The 25,547-nt window shown below is 40.3% G+C and overlaps 1 protein-coding gene and 2 long non-coding RNA genes across 5 annotated transcripts in view; 1 reads left to right on the forward strand and 2 right to left on the reverse strand.

Annotated features, from left to right (window-relative positions):
* Positions 1–16,979, reverse strand: part of LOC5567529 (BRCA1-associated protein) — a 30,593-nt gene extending 13,614 nt beyond the window's left edge. Inside the window, exons 1-2 of one of the 2 annotated variants that reach the window (XM_021853222.1) lie at positions 16,693–16,979; positions 16,283–16,598 (exon numbers count right to left, since the gene is read on the reverse strand). In XM_021853222.1, coding sequence (XP_021708914.1) covers positions 16,283–16,598; positions 16,693–16,780 — 404 coding nt within the window. In that variant the 5' untranslated portion in view covers positions 16,781–16,979. Of the gene's footprint in view, positions 1–16,282; positions 16,602–16,692 lie in introns of both variants that reach the window. The other variant, XM_001657474.2, reaches the window with a different exon arrangement.
* Positions 1,539–2,379, reverse strand: LOC110679153. Of its 2 annotated transcripts, XR_002502261.1 has the most exons (3): positions 1,912–2,376; positions 1,778–1,848; positions 1,539–1,682 (listed from the first exon to the last, which is right to left on the reverse strand). It is a non-coding gene; the product is annotated as an uncharacterized LOC110679153 (long non-coding RNA). The 2 variants fall into 2 exon arrangements; XR_002502260.1 differs by having other exon boundaries at positions 1,778–2,379.
* Positions 9,786–12,550, forward strand: LOC110679155. The gene is made up of 2 exons (XR_002502264.1): positions 9,786–10,994; positions 11,060–12,550. It is a non-coding gene; the product is annotated as an uncharacterized LOC110679155 (long non-coding RNA).
* Positions 16,980–25,547: the final 8,568 nt, after the last annotated feature.

Below are 25,547 nucleotides of genomic sequence, written 5' to 3' on the forward strand. Positions count from 1 at the left end.
AACTAATCGGCTCTTCACTGCTTCGAAGGCACGTCCTTTCAGACTTTTCTGCAATCGGAAGATGTTCTCGTCGTTTGTGAAGCCGCACATGGCCGTCGTGTTGTTGAATGTCGCTATGAATAGAGGCCAATCCTCGGGGTTGCCGGAAAACGGGGGCAGATCCTTGGAAACGGCCTGTCGCGCCGCTAGCTGCTTCTTGGTTAACTGACAGCGATCTTCATCATACTCCGGCAGGCGACTAGCATGCTGCGGAACTTCTCGGACGCCACTACGGTGTTCGTCTTCGAAGGCTTGATTGGCAGCAGGCTGATACTGCGGTAATTCACGCTGCGCGCTACGAAGCGCTTCTTCGCCTGCTCTGGGTCGAAGGTTGACGACGGAATTGGCAGCGAGGTGGACGGGTTCAGGAACAAACGACCGCTGACTCGATTCTGCTCTAGGGAGCCATCTGCTTACGACGTCTAACTGGCTGTGCACATCTGATCCGCTATCACTAGCCATCTGTTCCAGAAGTCTATATTTCTCCTCCAAGTAGAGGCGTTCTTGCTCCAACTTCTTCGAATTAAGAATTCGTTCTTCCTCCAACTTCTGCAGCTTCAGCTTGGCGATAGATTGCGAAGATCTAATGGACGCATGACTTGACGTATGAGATGACACAGAATTAGCCTTTCGAACCGGTGGCTCAACGATCTTCGACGGATACTTGCTGCTATAATACTGTTGCTCACCGACTTCCAGCGCTGGTTCAATCTTCTTTGACGGAAACTTGTAGCTGTCCATCTGGGAATGCCCGTCCTTCGGAGGTACCGACTCCAACATCGGAGACTTATCCTTAGGGAGCTTCTTGGTGGTCTTCTTCGGCTTCGTTTGGCTTGGTTTGATCGTGTTTGAGGTTTTTGGAGTTACCTGGACGCTTGGCTGAAGATGCGTTGAAGCGTTATTGTCCTCTGCAACGATTGATTTCTTCTTGGTACCTCCGTGAGAAGCAGCAACGCCAGCTGGATTCAACTGCAAATTGGCATTTTGTGTCGAGCTCTCGCAGCCAGCACAGCTCCACGGAACGTCTTCGATGGCTTGGGTGACTCCCACGCAGATAAAGTGAAACCACTTGAGACACTTATCACACCTCACCATTTGTTCGTTGTCCTCTCGACGGCAAACTCTACACGATTGACCGGGAAATGATGCTTCCGGTTCCACGGTTTCGTCGGTGACCACCACCCTTAAACCACCAGTTGCACCACCTTCAGTTATGCCACCAATCGCACCATTAGTTGCACCACCATTCGCATCACTATCACCCCCACCAGCATTACTGCCTTTATTTGACCGACCGCGGCTCGACATGACTGAATTGACCGATTCGTTAATATAAACGAATATAATAAGATGTTGGGAATTTGCCCAACGTATAAATGCACAGGGTTGGTTTCCGAATTTATAATACCACAAAACGACCAGAGACGTAGGATTTACGTTTGCAAATGGATATTATTATATTCCTGTAATGGATTTTATACATGTTTGTGTTAGTTTACATGTTGCAATTCTAATTATTTAATGTTCATTTAGTGCTTTGAGAAATATATGTTTGTCCGTTTTGACTTACGTTTAGTCCCGTTGTGCGATACCTGCCGGCGATCAATGTTCCTGATTATGCGAGTTCTTATTTTTCGATCAGCCTATCAATCAAAGATTATTCGTATTGAATTCTCACAGCCGTACTAAACAACCTAGTTTTAAGTGTTTCAATAGTATTTTAAGTAGTAACATTTACCTTTGCATGTAGGCTTTTAATCCGAATAGATGTAGGGTTATGGTAATGCACTATGTAGGTTTAAGGCGACACTGTATATAGCATTTCAATAATTTAGTATAACTTCACATTAATTCATATATAAGAACTATTACCTTAAGCGAATTTAGATAAGTAGCAAAATTTCATAGTAGTTTAGGTTTAAATACTTGCAAATAGAGTAGTAAATTAGGAATTGTAATTCAGCACGTGATTTCAACACTTTCTATTGCACAATACTGTCCATTCGTCACCTTCTATAAACGCCTTCATGGAAGAAGGTATCATACGCTACCAGCGTACAATGGTGTATGTACGACCTAAAGATACCGGATTGGATAGAGAGGCGCGCATGTACATTAGGGTGTACTCAACAGGTAATTTCAGTTAATTTTAAGAGTCCCGATGTGATTTTTTTTTATTTAAGCAACCGTTCTCCCCGAGAAATTTATCTAAATATTTTTAACGGAATGAAATCTGGAATTGAATGTGTCGTGCCCCCAACAATCCTCGATTTAACTCCACTAAGAATGAGTATTCAATGAGTATCTTCCAAGTACTTTTTTCGGGGATTTGAGCTAACGTAAGAACTTCATGTACACTCATAGAACGCGATACGAGAACGGACATAACACATATTGTTCTCACAAACAATTAAAAAAGGATTCAAATTTACTTTTTTAGTAGACTGGTTTCGAGCCCATCTACGGGACGATGTCTGACTAACCTTCCAAGTAATCTCACAAACTATCAAAGGATTATCGAGCAGATTTCTTCAAATTAAATTCCTGAAATTTCTGCTTCTATAGATTTTATGGATTCACAAAGATATCTTAGATAATGATCTTCATATTTTTTGAAGAATTTCCTGTATATTCTTATAACAAAAAATAAATTGAACATATCTGTTAGTAAGCTCCTGAAGTAACGCTAGGAATACAATATATTTTCATAAAATCCTGGAAAATTGAAATTGAAAAATCAAAATTGAAATTGTTGCGGTGTAATGTACCAAACCCATTCGCGCGAGGTAGAATGAAAATCTGGCAGCACAGTTGCTGCTTGACTGCCGATAGGGCACATGGGTATAGCTGCTGATAGGGCAATGAAAGGAAAAGAGCAAAACAAAACAGAATTGTGTAGTCATCGTAATTGAGTGGATTTTTATTTCGGTTGAATTTACTTGTTAGCAAATTGAATTTTATTAATAAGCCTATTTAAATACTGGTAAATTGTAAGTACACAAATGAATTACACTAAAATTAAACCTAAACATTGAAACTCAACAATTACACAGCTTTGGAACACACGATTGAAGTTGTTACGACAAGACGGATCAGTTACAGCAAAGGACTAGTAAATGTAGGTAAAATCATTTGTCTAAATTAACCTAAAATAACAAATTAAAACATTAAATTACAGCTTATAGCTAACTCCCAGCCAAATAACGAGTTTGCTTATCAGAGGTCCGAAGATATCCGTACGTGTGACAACAATCTATAAGATTTACTAAGGTTAGTAGGTCATTGATTAAGATGCCAATGAGCACCCGGAGCGCGAAAAGTGCCGCTAGAGGAACGTCCCACTGCCAGGCATGCGGAAAACCGGACACGGACAGGATGGTGAGCTGCTGCCACTGCAAGTCATGGTGGCACTTCGAATGCGTGGGCGTGAATGACAGTATCGCGGAGACGGATCGGACGTTCACCTGCCCAAAGTGCCAGCAGCCCCCCTTAGTCAACCCAGCGACCAACGAAACGACGAATGCGGGTAAGTCAGCTAGTAAGCCGAGCAGCGAAGCGTCGGGAAGAACTAGCTCCAGCGTTCGAGCAAGACGAGCGCAGTTGCAGCTGGAGAAACTTGAAGCGCAGAAGGCTCTCGCTTTGAAACGCCTTGAGTTGGAGAGTAAGAAGTTGGAACTGGAGGCGGAGGTGTTAGAAGAGTCTTTCCGGCTGCGGGAAGAGATCGAGCGAGAAGAGCGGAGCGACACAAGCAGTGTAACTTCACAGCAAAGCTCACGCAGCAAGGTGGAGGAATGGCAGAAGAAGCAGGATGAAATCTTGAGTTCGACGATTGTGACGACAACAGCGACCGGCACGGAAGCAAATCTGCAGCAGAGAATCGCGACGACAACCGCTATAGGAGGAAGGCAGGGCAGCAGAGCGCAGCCGGCTGGAAACATTCTAAGTGGAGCGTTGGCAGGTATTTCCCTCAAAGATACAGCTAGTGAGGTAACGTTAGGAGGCATGATTGGTCGGACGTCAGAGACGATTCCGCAGATAGGTACCAGTAGCAAGTTAGGTCTGTCTTCGGTACCCCCTGTCTTTGATACACCCAGCGTGTGCGAAAGCAACAAACGTTCACTCGGTTTGTCATATCCGCTTCCTACTCACGACCGCCCCCAAAACGAATCCGTTCGTCCATATTCGAACAATACGCGAACCGGCCGTGTAGAATTGCTCCCGCGAAGTGATCGAAGATTCGGTGATTTCGATAGTGTTCGAAATGTAGATCCAGATCCACGTGAAGCAAGTGAACTGTTGAGGCAAATCCCTGGACGAGGAGGCCAGCCCGCAGAGGATCCAGGAGTTCGGTTTATGGCGAATCCAGATGAGCAATCTGGTGATTTCACTCGTGGTACTATCATGCCTTCTTGGGGACCGAGTCCGCAGCAGATCGCAGCGCGACAAGTTATAGCGAAGGAGTTACCGACGTTTACGGGACACCCAGAAGACTGGCCGCTGTTCATCAGCTCGTTTACCAACACAACTCAAGCGTGTGGGTATTCAGAAGCAGAGAATTTAGCTAGGCTACAGCGGTGCTTGAAAGGAAACGCACTTGAGGCAGTGCGAAGTCGACTACTCCTTCCGGAAGCGGTTCCACATGTCATAGCCACACTCGAGACGTTGTACGGGAGACCGGAGCTGCTAATACACACGTTGCTGCAGAAGGTCCGTGGAGCTCCAGCGCCGAAGCAAGACCGGCTCGACACGTTAATAGGGTATGGCATGGCAGTGCAGAATCTCTGCGATCACCCCGAAGCTGGGGGACATCATGCGCATCTAAACAATCCGATGCTTCTTTTCGAGTTGGTGGACAAGCTGCCGGCAAACATGAAGCTAGACTGGTCGCTGTATAAACAACGATGTGTGGAGGCGAACATTCGCGCATTTTCGCAGTATATGACGACCTTGGTCCGAGCGGCAACGGATGTAACGCTACACTACGACCCGAAGCATCAATCACAACAGCCCCCGCCACAGCGAGGTGGAAAATCTGGTAAGGATAAAGATTTTTGTGGAGCGCACTCTTCGGAGGAGGCGCTGAAGACACCAGTAAGGGAGGAGCAAATGGCTGGCGGAAAAGTCGAACCATCGGATCCAGCGTGTCTCGTCTGCAAAGACCCTGCTCATCGGGTGAAGAATTGTTCCGTGTTCGCTAAGAAGACTCTAGACGAGCGATGGAAATTAACGGGACTGTTAGGATTGTGCCGGATTTGCCTGGGTCTACACGGCAAGCGTCCGTGCAGAATTCGGCTGAAGTGCGAGATTGACGGGTGCCAGCTTCGACACCATGCTCTGCTGCATTTCAAACAGAGGCCAAGCGATACCAAGGAGAAGACTGATCCAAAACCCACTGGATCCAATGTGATCACCAACCACCATTCCGCCGGTAGGGCGGTGCTGTTCCGCATAATTCCTGTGAAGCTGCACGGCAACAATGGAACTGTGGCAACCTACGCGTTTCTGGACGATGGATCGGCGAAAACTTTAGTTGATGAAGAGATCGTGAAGCAGTTGGGAGTCACAGGCGAAACTCTACCACTTTGCTTACAGTGGACGGCGAACGTGAAGCGAGTGGAAGCAGATTCGCAGATGGTAGCGTTGGACATATCGGGAGAGAGTGGAACTTCAAGATTTGCATTGAAGGATGTGCGTACAGTGCGCAAACTGGATCTACCGCGGCAATCGCTGCGATACGCCACGCTGGCACAGGAGTTCCTGCACTTGAAGGGACTTCCGATTACGGGTTATGAAGATGCTCTTCCACGAATTCTTATCGGCAGTGATAACGCGCACGTGACCGCGATGTTGAAGATTCGAGAAGGACTGCCCGGAGAACCTATTGCGGCTAAATCACGGCTCGGATGGACGGTGTACGGACTGCAAAGCTCAAACTGCGACCGTGTGCAGAGTTTCCATATCTGTGAATGTCAGAACGATCAGACATTGCACGATCTCGTGAAGGAGTTCTTCTCTGTGGAGAGCTTGGGAATCGATGCTGTAGCATGTCCGGAGTCAGCTGAAGAGCAGCGAGCGAAACATATTCTGCAGAGCACTACCAAGCGCATCGGCCAGCGGTTCGAGACCGGACTTCTTTGGCGATACGATCGTTTTGAGTTCCCGGACAGTTACCCGATGGCGGTTCGACGTTTGCAATGCTTGGAGCGGCGCATCCGGAAGGATCCGGTGATTGGTGAAAGTGTTGTCAGGCAATGGTCCGAATACCAAGCAAAAGGCTACATCCACAAAGCGACGCAGGAGGAGCTCACTGAAGCAGATCCTATGCGGACGTGGTATCTTCCATTAGGAGTTGCCATCAATCCCAAAAAGCCGTCGAAAATACGAATCTTTTGCGACGCGGCGGCTAAAGTAGACGGCATCTCCATGAACACAATGCTGTTGAAGGGTCCGGATCTCCTGAATACATTGCTTGACGTCTTGTTCGGATTTCGGGAGAAGCGTATCGCACTATGCGCAGATCTGAAGGAGATGTTCCATCAGATTCAGATTCGGCCGGAGGACCGGCATGCCTAACGATTGTTATGGCGTGATGACCCATCGCAAACCCCGGACGTGTACCTGATGGACGTCGCCACGTTCGGAGCCACCTGTTCTCCGTGTTCGGCGCAGTTCGTTAAGAACAAAAACGCCGAAGAGCATGCACCTGAGTATCCGGAAGCAGCGGATGCAATCATTCGGAAACACTATGTGGACGATTACCTCGACAGCGCGGACAGTGTCGACGAAGCGGTGAAGATAGCGTCTGATGTCCGACATGTCCACTCTCTCGGAGGATTCCACTTGCGCAATTGGCTATCAAACTCGAAAGAGGTGCTCGCACGGGTCGGGGAGAGTAATGCGATTGCTGAGAAGAGTCTACAGTTAGACAAGAACAGCTCGACAGAAAGAGTGCTCGGGATGTTCTGGAAGCCGGAAGAAGACGTTTTCACCTTTTCAACTACTTTGCCAATCGATAGGGATCATCCCACAAAACGAGAAGCGTTACGAGTCGTGATGAGTCCGTTCGATCCTGCTGGGTTGCTATGTTTTTTCCTAATCCATGGAAAGATGTTGATCCAGGAGCTATGGAGATCAAAAACTGATTGGGACCAGCGGATACCGATGCAGCTGAAGGAAATGTGGACGCGCTGGACGAATATGTTTGAGCGGTTAGATGAAGTTCGCGTTCCTCGGTGTTACTTTCCTCAGCACGGGCAGAATGAAATCGTGGATCTGCAGTTGCACATCTTTGTTGATGCCAGCGAAGAAGCGTACGCTTGTGTGGCGTATTTTCGAGCGGAGTTCGTAGACGGTATAGAGATGGCATTGATCGGAGGAAAAGCGAAGGTAGCTCCGCTGATGGCGGCGGTGATCGGGGTTCGCCTACTGAAAACCATACGTAACGGACATTCGATGAAGATAGGAAGAACGACCATGTGGAGTGATTCGAAGACGGTATTGGCATGGATCAACTCGGACCATCGTAGTTACCGACAATTCGTTGCATGCCGTGTAGGGGAAATCCTTTCTAAGTCGGACGTAGCACAATGGCGTTGGGTACCTACTAAGGAAAATCCAGCAGATCTGGCGACGAAGTGGGGAAAAGGACCTTGCCTATCTCCCAATAGTCGTTGGTTCAGCGGACCGAGCTTTCTGCGTTTGCCGGAAACGGAGTGGCCCACCGGTGTGAAACCGATGGAGGAAACAACGGTTGAAGAGCTCCGAGAATGTCTAGTGCACACGGAAGCGACTGGGATGTGGGTGGTGGATTGGCAGCGATTTTCAAACTGGAACCGCCTATTGCGTTCGGTAGCCTATGTCCATCGATTTTGTGTGAATCTGCAGCGGAAAGTGAAGAAGGAGCCACAAGTGACCGGAGCGTTGAGGCAGCACGAAATTGCACAAGCAGAGATGACCACATTTCGGCTGGTGCAAAGCGAGCAGTATCCCGACGAGATGGCAATCCTTTCCGATGCGTTGAACGAGAAGGGCACAAAGTGCGGCAAATTGGAGCGGACGAGCAAAATCCGAACGTTGTCGCCGTACATGGACGATAGCGGAGTAATTCGTGCGGAGTCCAGGATTTCCGCTGCTACCTTTGTGTCATACGATACGAGATTCCCGATTATTCTTCCGAAGGCTCATGTAGTCACCCGATTGCTGCTGGAATGGTATCATCGGAGATTCCTGCATGCTAATAATGAAACGGTAGTTAACGAAGTTAGACAGCGGTTCCATATATCAGCTCTGCGCGTCGCAGTACGAGAGGTAACGAAGATGTGTACGTTATGCAAAGTGAAGAAGGCAGTTCCAGCAGTTCCTCGAATGGCGCCTCTCCCAGCTGCGAGATTGAAACCCTACGAACGACCGTTTTCGTACGTGGGACTCGATTATTTCGGGCCGATCTTAGTTCGGGTTAATCGCAGCACTGTCAAGAGGTGGATTGCACTATTCACGTGCCTCACAACTCGTGCCGTACACCTGGAGGTCGCACACTCGCTTTCGACTGAATCGTGCAAGCAAGCGATACGACGGTTTATTGGACGCAGAGGCGCTCCAGTGGAGATACGCAGTGACAGGGGTACGAATTTCGTAGGGGCGAACAACGACTTGCGCAAGGAGATGATGGAAATGGATCAACAACTCGCAGAGACATTCACCAACACTAATACCCGATGGGTGTTCAACCCGCCAGCTGCGCCGCATATGGGTGGCGCTTGGGAGCGTTTGGTGCGTTCGGTCAAGACAGCGATAGCGGCGATACAAACGACCGAGATTCCGAAGGAAGAAGCTTTGGCGACATTTGTGGTAGAAGCAGAGAGCGTAGTTAACTCGAGACCTCTAACGTTCATTCCATTGGAGACGGAGCAGCAAGAGGCCCTTACGCCGAACCATTTTCTTTTGCTGAATTCAACGGGAGTGGTGCAATCTCCGAAGACGTTAACGGAGCCGAAGATGGTGTGCCGCGGAAGTTGGGAGCTCTGCCGCTCTATGGTGGACCAATTTTGGAGAAGATGGGTGACAGAGTATCTGCCGGTCATCGCTCGCCGAACCAAGTGGTTTGAAGAAGTGAAGCCGATTGAAGTTGGCGATTTGGTCATCGTGGTGGAAGAGAAGGTCAGAAACAATTGGCTACGTGGAAGAGTAGTGAAGGTGAAAGAAGGAAGTGATGGCAGAGTACGAGCAGCCGTCGTGCAGACAGCAGGCGGGTTGATGGAGAGGCCGGTAGCTAAGATAGCGCGACTGGATATAGTAGGCAGTAAAGCTGATTAGATGTTCAACCAGCCTTACGGGTCGGGGAAGTGTTGCGGTGTAATGTACCAAACCCATTCGCGCGAGGTAGAATGAAAATCTGGCAGCACAGTTGCTGCTTGACTGCCGATAGGGCACATGGGTATAGCTGCTGATAGGGCAATGAAAGGAAAAGAGCAAAACAAAACAGAATTGTGTAGTCATCGTAATTGAGTGGATTTTTATTTCGGTTGAATTTACTTGTTAGCAAATTGAATTTTATTAATAAGCCTATTTAAATACTGGTAAATTGTAAGTACACAAATGAATTACACTAAAATTAAACCTAAACATTGAAACTCAACAATTACACAGCTTTGGAACACACGATTGAAGTTGTTACGACAAGACGGATCAGTTACAGCAAAGGACTAGTAAATGTAGGTAAAATCATTTGTCTAAATTAACCTAAAATAACAAATTAAAACATTAAATTACAGCTTATAGCTAACTCCCAGCCAAATAACGAGTTTGCTTATCAGAGGTCCGAAGATATCCGTACGTGTGACAACAGAAATAGATGACAAAATGGACAAATATCAATATTGTGATATTATCCTTATTGTTTCCAGAAACGACATGATAAAAATTTCTGGAAATATCCTGTCTTGCAGTTTCTTAATCAACTTGTTTGATGTTATAGTATTGAATATTTTTCCCTGACCTCTAGTGAAATTCCCTGACTTTCCAGGTCAAGAATCGAATTCCCTGACATTCCCTGACTTTCCAGGTTTTTCCAGGTAGTCGACACCCTGGGGACACTACTAGAGGTAGGAACATCTGGAAAAAAATCATCAGAACAGGGTGTCCATTCAAAATCATTTTTTTCAATTTCCGTATTTTCCCGGGTGCTTTAAAAGTTGGAACAGTGAGACATCATAATTTGGCGATTTCCTATTTTCCGGATATTTTTTTTTGTATGGTATTCAGTTGGAGCTGCCCCTGACAGCTTAACTTGTCAAGGCTGAACCCTCACGGAGAAAACGAAGTACTCAAAAATAAGTTTTTTATACTCAAAATTAAGTGAAGACGGTCGAACTGAATAGGTGGGAGATTTTCGTTTTGACAAATACGTACATTTAACTCAACTTTTGAGTTGTCTAATGAAAACTCAAATTTGAGTAAAAATATACTTGTTTTGTTTATTGCGCTCTTAATCACAAAATTTTATTATTTTGTACTTGTGTATTATACGAGTTACTAAAAACAACAAAAAATCTCACATTGTTTCCTTTATGAATATTACTGAAGTATTGAGCGTTTTTAAAATGTTTCTAATATTGCAATCTAACCGATAAATTTGATAAAGTATGTAAATCGACCATCAATTTGCCAAACACTTTAAAAACACGAAGTTGAGTAGAAGTAACTCAACGTTTGGCAGTTAGGCAGCGTTCTTGCCGTTGAGTAGTTTAAACTCAATTTTGGATGAAAAAATGTGCCATCCATTTTGAAATCTCAGCGCTAGTCATTCGTAGTCTGTTTTCGTCGGTGTTAGACGGAATGGGAGGAAAATTACAATTTTATTTCTTTTTATTCCCAAATCTGGTAAAAAAAACTGTTTCTGACGTCGTTATATACAAAGCTCCGATAGCTAGCTAGAAAATGTTCTGAATTTATCAAAGGTAAAGTATACTGGAGAGTTTAATGTGTCGAAAAAATAATGTTCAATGATTCCTTCATTTTTCAGGAGTTTAATAGACTTGGGCCTACGATTGTTTTTGGTGCCGGATTATCGGAATTAAGAAGTGCCTGTTCGCGACTAAAAAGCTATTGCGCTGTTACCTCCCGTTCTAAATAGTGAGTGTCGCCATACACAATGAAAAAAAGGGAAAACCGTTCCATTGGTTGTTGCCGTTCCAGCCACCCATCCACCATCATCACCTAGCAAATGTTTCCGGATAAAGGTCTGATGTTCATAGGCATTCCCGGTAAACGATTTCCGGAATGGACAAGCGGATTACAGTGAATGTGATTTATATATGATGACATAAATTAAAAGAAAAATGTGATTATGATGTTAACGTAAAATAAAATATAGGATTGAATTCTGTTTCCTCTCATTATTTAAAACCATGACCATTTTGAATTCTCCATTTGCATTTCGATTCGAATGAGAAACTACCCATTTTTGAGTTTTTTTACTCAATGTAACATTGAGTGAAAATCACCCACTGATATACCGTGTACGCACCAAACTTTGCGCAGTTAAGAAATTATCATCGTATTTTTGCTTCAAATAAGGCTAAAATATGTATCTTTTTATTCAAACTTTTGCCAACGATAGGCTTTTAACCCTTCAATAGAATGCGTGTTTTTAAAAAAATAAAAATGATTCACAAAAAATTGAAAAAAAGCAAAAGGTGATGCAATACCTTGTGCCTAACATTGCGCACACAATCTGAATTGTTTCTAACTTTGCGCATGATGTGCCTAACTTTGCGCATGCCTTAAATTGCTCGTTTACTCTAAATAATTTTACTTTTTACTGGTTTCGTATTAAATAAAAAGGTTACAACTAATATGAGTTTCATTAAGAATTTTTTCCGTGAATTTCAATCTAATTTATTCAATCACCTCAAACATAGAATACCCACGAATAGTGATTTACTCTGTTCTTATTTTTTATAATACATATATTTACAAGATTACAATATAGTTTACAGCCGCAGCTAATAGGCATGTTATACGTTGCTTTATATAACTTATTCTCTTGTTTTTTTTTTTTTTTAATTCCTAAACTGAGTGATGTATCGTTGATCTCTCGCGATTAATTTTTTTTTTATCTATTTGCCGCCAGTGCGGATATTCCATAATTGAACGCTTTTTTTCAGACAACTGGAGCTTGAATTATTGTCCTTCGACTGGAAAGCCAACCTTTGCGCTATCAATTATCCAAGTTTACAGTTATAGTCTCCTGTGTTAATACAGTGGATTTTCCGAGATTTTTCAATGCACACCTTGCCTTCAGCTTCATACAAAAGGTACTTTCAAGAATATTACATGTAGCCGCTTTTTTATGGATTGAGTGACCATTCCTGGAAGATCGGCAGATTTTGTCATTTGCAAGGACGTACATGTATTTACGTGCCCTTCCGAATTGCTAGAAGTGCGCAAAAATTAAGACCCTTGTGTAAAAAATGGGTCCTAACATTGCGCATCGCTTTTTTTAAATCAAAATTCAACATATTATATGGAAAATAAATGGAATTACTAGAATATTACCTTCCTTGCAAATACACCGCAAATATACTTTTCACAACACAGTTTTGTTCATAAAAATGTTGATTTTTTGCAGAGCCACTCCTTAGCGCTTGTTCTAAGACGGTGTAAAAGTTGACGTTTATGCGTATGACGATAAGGTTTTTTGTTTATTTACTAACATTAACGAGGGTTTCTTAGTAAACAAATGTATGTCAAATACTTATTTTACATAAACAAACATGTTGCTGAAACTAAATTGTTAAAAAAATCAATGATTAATTATCATTTTTTCGTACTTCTTAAAAATGCGCAAAGTTTGGAGCTGCGCAAAGTTAGGTGCGTACACGGTAATCATTGATTTTTTTAACAATTTAGTTTCAGCAACATGTTTGTTTATGTAAAATAAGTATTTGACATACATTTGTTTACTAAGAAACCCTCGTTAATGTTAGTAAATAAACAAAAAACCTTATCGTCATACGCATAAACGTCAACTTTTACACCGTCTTAGAACAAGCGCTAAGGAGTGGCTCTGCAAAAAATCAACATTTTTATGAACAAAACTGTGTTGTGAAAAGTATATTTGCGGTGTATTTGCAAGGAAGGTAATATTCTAGTAATTCCATTTATTTTCCATATAATATGTTGAATTTTGATTTAAAAAAAGCGATGCGCAATGTTAGGACCCATTTTTTACACAAGGGTCTTAATTTTTGCGCACTTCTAGCAATTCGGAAGGGCACGTAAATACATGTACGTCCTTGCAAATGACAAAATCTGCCGATCTTCCAGGAATGGTCACTCAATCCATAAAAAAGCGGCTACATGTAATATTCTTGAAAGTACCTTTTGTATGAAGCTGAAGGCAAGGTGTGCATTGAAAAATCTCGGAAAATCCACTGTATTAACACAGGAGACTATAACTGTAAACTTGGATAATTGATAGCGCAAAGGTTGGCTTTCCAGTCGAAGGACAATAATTCAAGCTCCAGTTGTCTGAAAAAAAGCGTTCAATTATGGAATATCCACACTGGCGGCAAATAGATAAAAAAAAAATTAATCGCGAGAGATCAACGATACATCACTCAGTTTAGGAATTAAAAAAAAAACAAGAGAATAAGTTATATAAAGCAACGTATAACATGCCTATTAGCTGCGGCTGTAAACTATATTGTAATCTTGTAAATATATGTATTATAAAAAATAAGAACAGAGTAAATCACTATTCGTGGGTATTCTATGTTTGAGGTGATTGAATAAATTAGATTGAAATTCACGGAAAAAATTCTTAATGAAACTCATATTAGTTGTAACCTTTTTATTTAATACGAAACCAGTAAAAAGTAAAATTATTTAGAGTAAACGAGCAATTTAAGGCATGCGCAAAGTTAGGCACATCATGCGCAAAGTTAGAAACAATTCAGATTGTGTGCGCAATGTTAGGCACAAGGTATTGCATCACCTTTTGCTTTTTTTCAATTTTTTGTGAATCATTTTTATTTTTTTAAAAACACGCATTCTATTGAAGGGTTAAAAGCCTATCGTTGGCAAAAGTTTGAATAAAAAGATACATATTTTAGCCTTATTTGAAGCAAAAATACGATGATAATTTCTTAACTGCGCAAAGTTTGGTGCGTACACGGTAGTGTCATTAGTCGAAATGGTTTTGAATAATTTGCCATTTAAGTGCTATTCTGATTAGTCCTGTCTTTTACGTAAGATTAAAGTCTTAAATGTCAATTGTCGCCAAGTCTTAACAAAATTAGGCTGTATAGTCGTAGTTCTAGTTAATTTCAGGTCTTTACGTTTATATATCCTTAAAGAAAAAAGTCACTTTCATTATCTGTTCAACAATTTCTCGAACCTAGCAAGTGAACCCTAATGATCGATCTCAGCGTCTTGCTTTCCATAGTCATTTTTATAGCGAATATTTAAGAGTAAAGTTACCTTAGGCTTCTAAAACAGTCTCCTACAAGATTCACTTTTCGGTGGCAAATGCAATGCTTCACAACGCCTACTTTCTACTTGTAAATTTTGCGAAAATGAAGCTGGAATTAGATTATTTATACCGTTGTTACAAAAGAGGTATTTCTTTTTATGGCAAGGTAGAAACCATATTAAAATAAGATTGTCGCCACTTATATCTACTCAGTGAATCTACTAGTCATTTTCCTCAGAGTAATATTCCCTACGTCGTACATGATAACGATGTGTTTAGCTAGCTAATAGTAAGAGTGGCTACGGATCATGATGGTTGGCAAAAGGCAAACTGAACGTCACCAATAGTATTAATGTGTGTTACACGGAGACAAACAGATACAGACCCCGCAAGTACCCGGGTATGAGGTGGACATCGGTATACCGAAAACATTGAAGAACCAGAAGAGAAAAATAATTATGTATTTTCAAAAACTGTTAGCTCCCCACCCCCCTGGTTTTTAACCAGGTTTCCCTTTTCCTAAACAACCCCACTCTTTCTATCAATATGAGATGAACCAGCCTAGGGCTGAAAGTCTCAATAATAAAGAAAGAAAAAAAAAGTATTAATGTCCACTTCGGATAGATTAATTATTTGAAATGCGCATCAATTCTATCAATGACGCAGAATGTCCGTTGGATCACATCCGAGATATTAGTTCGTCTATGCCTTATAAATTATGACGCGGCTTTAAGCAAAAATGCCAAAATGTGATACCACCACTACAGGTTACGCCTTTGGTTTCCATCATATGGGCTAATGGATTATGCCCTCCCATCGCGGCAAGGTTGCATAACCAAGGGAAGGGCCTATTTTTCGGATATTTTTGATATAAAATATGTTTTTCAAACTATTTTGAAATGATATAAAACTAGGCTGCCTACATTTATACTATTAATACCACAGTGTCACAAAACGAAAAAGTTTAATAAAGCCAACCCATTATCTTCAAAGAATAACTTAAAAGTTATGCGTTAGACATGGCCCATGGATGGTTCCTAGATAAATTCTTAATCTGGAGAAAACTTCTGTTGGATCCAAGAATAGATCTTTATGATAGAACTGATATCTCACTAAAAATATGTGAATGCTTGCTTCATAAAAAAATTGACATAAATCCAGATAAGCATCTTCCAGCGAATCGATCAAAGATTTTGCAAAGAATATCTTCAAGAACTAAGCGAAAATTCCAAGAATACCTAAACGACATAGCCATTCTTTCATTCATCAAAGATCTAGCGATGACTTCATCAATGGTGGTAAGCTCCATCGAAGTTAATACACCAATCGAGTAAAATCGAGGATAATACGCGTTTGGTGTATTAACTTCGATGGAGCTTACCACCATAAGAGTCTCACAAAAATACTCTGAGAATTCGCTGAAAATCTGCAGAAATGCGTACACAATATCGTAAGGAATTTATCATAAAACATGGACTTGTCAAGTTGGTAATCCAAATAAGGCTTCTTCTAGAATCTGTATCAGTATCTACATAAATCCGCAAAACACATTCTGCTTAGAAAACTTGCACTAGAATAGTGACCAAGTCTCTAAAAATAGACTTGCTACCTGTCCTGTAATACTCGTTAACCGAAGAAGTATTCCGCGTTTTCTGGCAAGCATATGAAAATCAAAACAACGCCTTATGTCCGCGTCACATATTTAAAACGAAATCTTCTTTTTATGTAACCCCCTCGAACGTAACGAAACATCATCAAAGAGGTACTTACTTCCGCTTGAAGAGATGCAGGATTCCTTTGGTGACTTCCACAAACGGATTGCCGGAGAAAAAGTTGATCTCCCCGGGGAACTCCTGATGCACGGCCGGTACCGGGGCAATCTCGTCCATTGGCGTTTGCTCGCGAGAGCTCTTCGGCAGAACTCCGACGTGGCGGGACTCATCCCCAGCCAGCTCCGACGACGAATCCAACCGATTCCGGTAACTCTCGATGGAGATCTTCTTCGGCTTGCGCTGGCCGCGCATATCCCGCTGAAGTCGAGGATTGGTGGGATGGTCAACGGATGCGGCACCGCCGCCACCAGCAGCTGCTGTTTTTGAGAGATTTTGATTTCGAGATCAAGTGGTGCAATCGATAGACAAACAGTGACGACACAAAGTGATTTTTGCAATCCGACATACCATTTTCTTCCGTGGCGCTGTCCATGGTGGTGTTTACGTCGTCGACAATCTCAATCTTCAGCAAGCACAGAGAAACCAGCACAGACATTTAGATAGCACATAAGGACCGAGCAAGGCGATAATCTAATTAATTTTTTTATTGCGAAAATAACAATCTTTGCAATTTGCTTCGTTTGAACGAAAAACTGAAAATTTTTGCTTCTGGATGTCAACAAAGAACAAAGTGATTTTTTTGATTTTGCATCCTAGTGTAACATACGCGAAGGTCCTACAAGATAATGACTTGTTTTGATGGTTTCGATCGTTTCGATCTGAGACGGTTCAATCAGGTCCGTCACACTCGCGGGCTCACATTGGGTACCACTTCTAGTACTGCATTTCGTCCCTCGGTAGTGCAAAAGGTACCCAATTAAGTTTGACAGATCGCAGTACACTTTGAACGGCATTCTAGATTACCTTATGAGCCATAAAATTTTGAGCAACTGCAAGGGACATGGGGGTCTTTAATTTGTCTTTGGTTCAATGTTTTTTACTCAATTCGGCACCAACATTTTTAAAGGGCGTAACTGATTTTGTTAACATCTTTTAGGCTGTAAACGGTTTCACCGATTCGTTTAACTTTTAGTAAAAAATCGACAATTTCAAAAGTTAAACATTTAATAATTAAAATAGTTGGTTCATATCGAGGGGGGGGGGGGTGGTGGGGAGGGTGTATACGCAACGAGGTGCGCCTACCGTTCATGTTATGTGGGTGTGTTCGTGTGGCTCACAACGCTGCTAGACTTCCCGCAGTTTGAGTGTTGAAAAGCATCAGCATTTGCTGCCTGGCATGGCCCGCGTTTTCGACCTGTGCTATTTGGGTCGGCCCGCTTGAAAGATGATGCTGTTTGGGCCAACCCGCGTGAGAGATGATTGTTAGGCGAGCTTTGTTTGTAGTTGACAGCCGTACACCCACCCCGGTACGTCGCTGAGCTTGAACATTTAGTTCCCTCTTTATTCCTACACTCAGGCAAATGAACTATCGAAATACATAGGAACCACTTATGAAAATTCGCCACAATAAATCGGGTTGAAATTCATGAAATTATGGAACCTAACTTTGAAAACCAAAAATTTTTTTCGCGACAACCTGGAATCGAACCAAGGACCTTGCGATCGTTAGGCCCGTGCGTACACCACGCGCCTATCGAGTTGATGCTTTGTCTTTGCTAAAACGATACATAAAGCGTTCGTATTGCAATAGGCCTATTCACATGACGTTCCAAAACAGCTGATCGGGAAGCTCTTTGACAATTCTTCTATGAAAATGACAGCCTCGTGTATGCACCGGTCCTCCGCCGATGTAAACAAATGCATAGACGGACCTGTCACATGAAAAGGCCTATAACCGTTCTTCCTTTCATAAGGCAAAATGTATGCATTTCGATAGTCTAGTTCACAGCGTGTATTTACTAACGTGTTAATATTATGGATCCGGTAAGAATCAAGACACCTTTTTTTACCCTTCTTACAACCATAAGAAGGGTATAAAGATCGCTTGAAAAACCGACTTTTGATCCGAGGCCCGGAGGGCCAAGTCTCATATACCAATCGATAGAGCTCGACGAACTGAGCACATGTCCGTGTGTGTGTATGTGTGTGTGTATGTGTGTGTGTGTGTTACAAAAAATGTCACTCAATTATCTCAGCTGTTTGTCAACCGATTTAAACACTTTTAGCTCTAAATGAAAGCTACAACATTCCCATAGAACGCTATTGAATTTCATTGCGATCGGACATTTCGTTACAGAGTTATGATTCAAACAGTATCGTGAAGTACTAGAAAAAGCATATTTTATTACTTTCAACTGTTTGCATTTTGATCAATTTCTCAGCCATTTTTGAACCGATTCGAGTTCTTTTATCGACTTATGGAAGCTCTAACATTCATTCATAACCCTTCAAATTTTCATTGAAATCGGATTATTTGTTACAGAGATATCAATAGAAGAATTTTGTAAAGTACTGGAAATAAATAAGTTTATTTTAGAATATTCAATTTTTTACATTTTGATCAATTTCTCAGCTATTTTTGATCCGATTTGAGCTCTTTTTCCATCGATTGAAAGCTTTGACATCATTCATAAACATGCTGCAATCGAACGTAAAGTTACAGAGATAAAAATCGATTTTATCCAAAAAAAATCTCTAAAATTCCTCTTTTTACCCTTCTTACAACCATAAGAAGGGTATAAAGATCGCTTGAAAAACCGACTTTTGATCCGAGGCCCGGAGGGCCAACCCGGATAAAAACGTATCATTCAGTGAATGGAATAAACCATTAATGTACAATATAACGTATTGGATACAATACAGCGTATTGTAATTGAATGTCGAAGCAATATTATTCTTGTTTGGATAAACAATTCAAAAACAATATAATATATTGTAACAGAACATTGTATTGTTTTTAATTGGTTTTATACCTTACAATTTTGGTCAAATTCCTATTTTCGAGTAAAACAACTGTTGCTTTTTTCTATGTAGCTTTGCTGAAAAAAATAAACAAAACAAGTTCAGAGAGCAAGAAATGTTGGGTGAAAAATATTCAAAAAGTAAAAATAAGTAGTTTTTTAGAAGTCACTTGACATTAGCTGTAACGACGAATGCAATCATGATACAGTTCGTTGAATTGTTTTTGTATTGTACAACAATACACGAATTGCTAATCAAGACAATACATGAACAATATATCGTATTGTATTTTCAAAATGTTTGTATGAGAAAATATCTATATATGTATTGTTACGATACTTAACCACCCATACATTATATTGCCAAAATCTCATATACAATACAGTGAACTGTTCAAAACAATATATTGTACTGTAATTGTATTGTCATTGTACAATATACTGTATTGTATTTCCAATATATTGAATGGTACTGTTGCAATACGCTATATTGTTTTTGTATTGTATTTTTTATCCGGGAAGTCTCATATACCAATCGATAGAGCTCGACGAACTGAGCACATGTCCGTGTGTGTGTATGTGTGTGTATGTGTATGTGTGTGTTACAAAAAATGTCACTCAATTATCTCAGCTGTTTGTCAACCGATTTAAACACTTTTAGCTCTAAATGAAAGCTACAACATTCCCATAGAACGCTATTGAATTTCATTGCGATCGGACATTTCGTTACAGAGTTATAATTCAAACAGTATCGTGAAGTACTAGAAAAAGCATATTTTATTACTTTCAACTGTTTGCATTTTGATCAATTTCTCAGCCATTTTTGAACCGATTCGAGTTCTTTTATCGACTTATGGAAGCTCTAACATTCATTCATAACCCTTCAAATTTTCATTGAAATCGGATTATTTGTTACAGAGATATCAATAGAAGAATTTTGTAAAGTACTGGAAATAAATAAGTTTATTTTAGAATATTCAATTTTTTACATTTTGATCAATTTCTCAGCTATTTTTGATCCGATTTGAGCTCTTTTTCCATCGATTGAAAGCTTTGACATCATTCATAAACATGCTGCAATCGAACGTAAAGTTACAGAGATAAAAATCGATTTTATCCAAAAAAATCTCTAAAATTCCTCTTTTTTACCCTTCTTACAACCAGGTCCGTCCCACTCGGCTTCAGATTGGGTACCACTTCTAGTACTGCATTTCGTCCCTCGGTAGTACAAAAGGTACCCAAGTTTGACAGACCGCAGTACACTTTTCACGGCATTCTAGATTACCTTATGAGCCATAAAATTTTGGGCAACTGCAAGGGACATGGGGGTCTTTAATTTGTCTTTGTTACAACCATAAGAAGGGTATAAAGATCGCTTGAAAAACCGACTTTTGATCCGAGGCCCGGAGGGCCAAGTCTCATATACCAATCGATAGAGCTCGACGAACTGAGCACATGTCCGTGTGTGTGTATGTGTGTGTGTATGTGTGTGTGTGTTACAAAAAATGTCACTCAATTATCTCAGCTGTTTGTCAACCGATTTAAACACTTTTAGCTCTAAATGAAAGCTACAACATTCCCATAGAACGCTATTGAATTTCATTGCGATCGGACATTTCGTTACAGAGTTATGATTCAAACAGTATCGTGAAGTACTAGAAAAAGCATATTTTATTACTTTCAACTGTTTGCATTTTGATCAATTTCTCAGCCATTTTTGAACCGATTCGAGTTCTTTTATCGACTTATGGAAGCTCTAACATTCATTCATAACCCTTCAAATTTTCATTGAAATCGGATTATTTGTTACAGAGATATCAATAGAAGAATTTTGTAAAGTACTGGAAATAAATAAGTTTATTTTAGAATATTCAATTTTTTACATTTTGATCAATTTCTCAGCTATTTTTGATCCGATTTGAGCTCTTTTTCCATCGATTGAAAGCTTTGACATCATTCATAAACATGCTGCAATCGAACGTAAAGTTACAGAGATAAAAATCGATTTTATCCAAAAAAATCTCTAAAATTCCTCTTTTTACCCTTCTTACAACCATAAGAAGGGTATAAAGATCGCTTGAAAAACCGACTTTTGATCCGAGGCCCGGAGGGCCAAGTCTCATATACCAATCGATAGAGCTCGACGAACTGAGCACATGTCCGTGTGTGTGTATGTGTGTGTATGTGTATGTGTGTGTTACAAAAAATGTCACTCAATTATCTCAGCTGTTTGTCAACCGATTTAAACACTTTTAGCTCTAAATGAAAGCTACAACATTCCCATAGAACGCTATTGAATTTCATTGCGATCGGACATTTCGTTACAGAGTTATAATTCAAACAGTATCGTGAAGTACTAGAAAAAGCATATTTTATTACTTTCAACTGTTTGCATTTTGATCAATTTCTCAGCCATTTTTGAACCGATTCGAGTTCTTTTATCGACTTATGGAAGCTCTAACATTCATTCATAACCCTTCAAATTTTCATTGAAATCGGATTATTTGTTACAGAGATATCAATAGAAGAATTTTGTAAAGTACTGGAAATAAATAAGTTTATTTTAGAATATTCAATTTTTTACATTTTGATCAATTTCTCAGCTATTTTTGATCCGATTTAAGCTCTTTTTCCATCGATTGAAAGCTTTGACATCATTCATAAACATGCTGCAATCGAACGTAAAGTTACAGAGATAAAAATCGATTTTATCCAAAAAAATCTCTAAAATTCCTCTTTTTTACCCTTCTTACAACCATAAGAAGGGTATAAAGATCGCTTGAAAAACCGACTTTTGATCCGAGGCCCGGAGGGCCAAGTCTCATATACCAATCGATAGAGCTCGACGAACTGAGCACATGTCCGTGTGTGTGTATGTGTGTGTGTATGTGTGTGTGTGTGTTACAAAAAATGTCACTCAATTATCTCAGCTGTTTGTCAACCGATTTAAACACTTTTAGCTCTAAATGAAAGCTACAACATTCCCATAGAACGCTATTGAATTTCATTGCGATCGGACATTTCGTTACAGAGTTATGATTCAAACAGTATCGTGAAGTACTAGAAAAAGCATATTTTATTACTTTCAACTGTTTGCATTTTGATCAATTTCTCAGCCATTTTTGAACCGATTCGAGTTCTTTTATCGACTTATGGAAGCTCTAACATTCATTCATAACCCTTCAAATTTTCATTGAAATCGGATTATTTGTTACAGAGATATCAATAGAAGAATTTTGTAAAGTACTGGAAATAAATAAGTTTATTTTAGAATATTCAATTTTTTACATTTTGATCAATTTCTCAGCTATTTTTGATCCGATTTGAGCTCTTTTTCCATCGATTGAAAGCTTTGACATCATTCATAAACATGCTGCAATCGAACGTAAAGTTACAGAGATAAAAATCGATTTTATCCAAAAAAAATCTCTAAAATTCCTCTTTTTTACCCTTCTTACAACCATAAGAAGGGTATAAAGATCGCTTGAAAAACCGACTTTTGATCCGAGGCCCGGAGGGCCAAGTCTCATATACCAATCGATAGAGCTCGACGAACTGAGCACATGTCCGTGTGTGTGTATGTGTGTGTGTATGTGTGTGCGTATGTGTGTGTGTATGTGTGTGTGTATGTGTGTGTGTGTTACAAAAAATGTCACTCAATTATCTCAGCCGTTTGTCAACCGATTTAAACACTTTTAGCTCTAAAAGAAAGCTACAACATTCCCATAGAACGCTATTGAATTTCATTGCGATCGGACATTTCGTTACAGAGTTATGATTCAAACAGTATCTTGAAGTACTAGAAAAAGCATATTCTAATATTTTCAACTGTCTGCATTTTGATCGATTTCTCAGCCATTTTTGAACCGATTCAAGTTCTTTTATCGGCTAATGAAAGCTCTAACATTCAATCATAAGCCTTCAAATTTTCATTGAAATCGGATTACTAGTTACAGAGATATCAATGGAAGAATTTTTTAAGGTACTGGAATTTTTTTTTTCCAAAATATTCAACTTTTTACATTTTGATTAATTTCTCCGCTATTTTTAATCCGATTTAAGCTCTTTTTTCATCGATTGAATGCTCTGACATCATTCACAATCATATTGCAATCGAACGAAAAGTTACAGAGATAAAAATCATTTTTTTTTCAAGAATCTCTAAAATTCCCCTTTTTTTTTAATTTAAACCTGCACATAAATCTTTAAAAAATCGCTGGCAAAATAATTTTAGGACATCAATTTTTCATTTTTCGCTATTATTTTACAGGATGGCAACCTGGGTTTATAGACCCTCTTAAACTATGATAAAAAGCGTATGAAAAGTAATAAAGTTTGATATCCGCCTTTTGACGTGCAGTTTCCAGGACTTCGCAAACCATTAAACTATTAGGGCAGATAGAACATAGTCACAACATTCTCAAGTTTAGTTATACTGGTACAAGGTTTCAAATGAATGATGAATAATAATTATCTCAAACCGGTATGGAAATGTAAGAAGGGTTCAGTCTCACCATCGGTGGATTAAGTCAGGTTTTTTTTAATTATTATTGGTTATGTCCCCGGGCTAACTTGTATTTAAATAGGTTTTTTTTATCTTTATTTTAGCCATGGGCTAGTTCATCTCGGGACCAACGGCTTTACTTTCACCATAACCTTTACGTCATAAATGACTATCTCGGGGATGGGATTCGATCCCAGGTCCTCGGTGTGAGTTCTAACCACTACACCAGGGGGGACAGGCCTTTTTCATATGACAGGACGGTTTATGCATTTGCTTACATCGATGGAGGACCGGTGCAAAGACGAGGCTGTCATTTCCATAGAAAAACCGAAAAAAATGTCTAAAAGCTTCACGATTAGCTGATTTCAAACGTCTTGTGAATAGGCTTATAGAGCTTAGTGACATTTGAACACAGGAACACTTCTCGATTACTTTTTCAAATCGACGTAAGTTACTTTCATACGGTTTTGAGAAGAATCACAACCTGTCTTCTAAAACTGTTTTAAAATGAATCACTTTTTTAACATTTTTTCGTCGTGTACATCGCTCAAATTTTGCATACAATCAGATCGCGTTCAAAAACTAGGTAGTTTCTATTATTTTCAACAAATATAGTTATAACAAAATGATAAGCCGTTTCATACAGTTACTTTCGACGTTTTTCTACCAGTGTAAAATCGGCTCAAGTAGTGTTTTGTTTTGATTCGTGGTTAAGTCACTTTGTTTCTCTATACAGCGGGGCGGTGAAAGTAGTGGTTAGGTTGCGAAAGTTGAAAATCTTACTTTCGTCGTTTTGTAAATCCGGTAATTAAACGTTCTAAAAGTGAAAAATCTAGTTGGGTAGGAGCGGAACATGTGGAATTTCGTCTGCGAAACACGTAGGATCAATAAAGTAAGTTTATTCACTTTTTGACTTGGGACTATTTGAATAAGTTTTCGAGACTTGCATACGCTTATCATACACAGTTTGTTTTTTGTCCTCAACGAAACTTGCACACACTTTCCAGACTCATCAAAATGCATATGGAAATATTACCCAATTTGAATTATTCACACCTACGTTCTGGGTGATTTTCGAGAGAGTGCATATTGTTTTCCTCTAAGGTTCACAACCACATCTACACTAGGGCACCCATACCATTAAGCATGGTAACCACTATAGTACGCTACATTCATAAAAAGCGTAAGAATACAGTGTCACGCTAAAGATCCGGTTTTAAAACGTGGCAAATTGGGTTGTTTAGTGAAGGAAAATTCACAAGTTTTGTAGCTTGATCGAAAGAGCAATAGAAATAATAAACCAAGGATGTCGCTGTCGGAACATCTTTTGCTGGCGGAGATAGGCGGGGCTATAAATGTCAACGCGAAAATGTATGCAGTTTGACGGTTTGACACTTATGTACCCAACATGTTTCTGAGCGAGAACAAAGGGAACACCAGCGACATTATTCTTCTATGGTTTATTATTCTATTGAAAGAGCACATTTTTTTAATGACAACTCGTCCCGAAGTAAAATTTGCCGAGGGGTGATTCAAACGCCATTTCCGTACTAAATTCAAACGTGTTTTAAAAATAGTTCCAGGGCACGGAAAACTATGACATTTTGGATGCTGGTTCAGTTTTTGACGTAGATTCAGAATATGTATAAAACAGGATACCCCTAAAGAAGCCAATTAAGGCATGTCGCGAGTGAGTTGTGCGCTGTTTGGTTCGGTTGTTTGGTGACGGTGCGACAATATTCACCAATCGCATCCCTTCATCTAAACGAAACATACGTCGTTTTGAAATTTTATGCTTGATATAGCCTCTGGGCATTATTTTTTGTTACACTAGAAAATAAGAAAACAACAACACTTTTGGCAGATGACATTCAAAAGAGTTGTGTTCAATCTAGTAC

Source organism: Aedes aegypti, chromosome 3 (genome assembly GCF_002204515.2).
Source record: "Aedes aegypti strain LVP_AGWG chromosome 3, AaegL5.0 Primary Assembly, whole genome shotgun sequence".
NCBI classification, from domain to species: domain Eukaryota; kingdom Metazoa; phylum Arthropoda; class Insecta; order Diptera; family Culicidae; genus Aedes; species Aedes aegypti.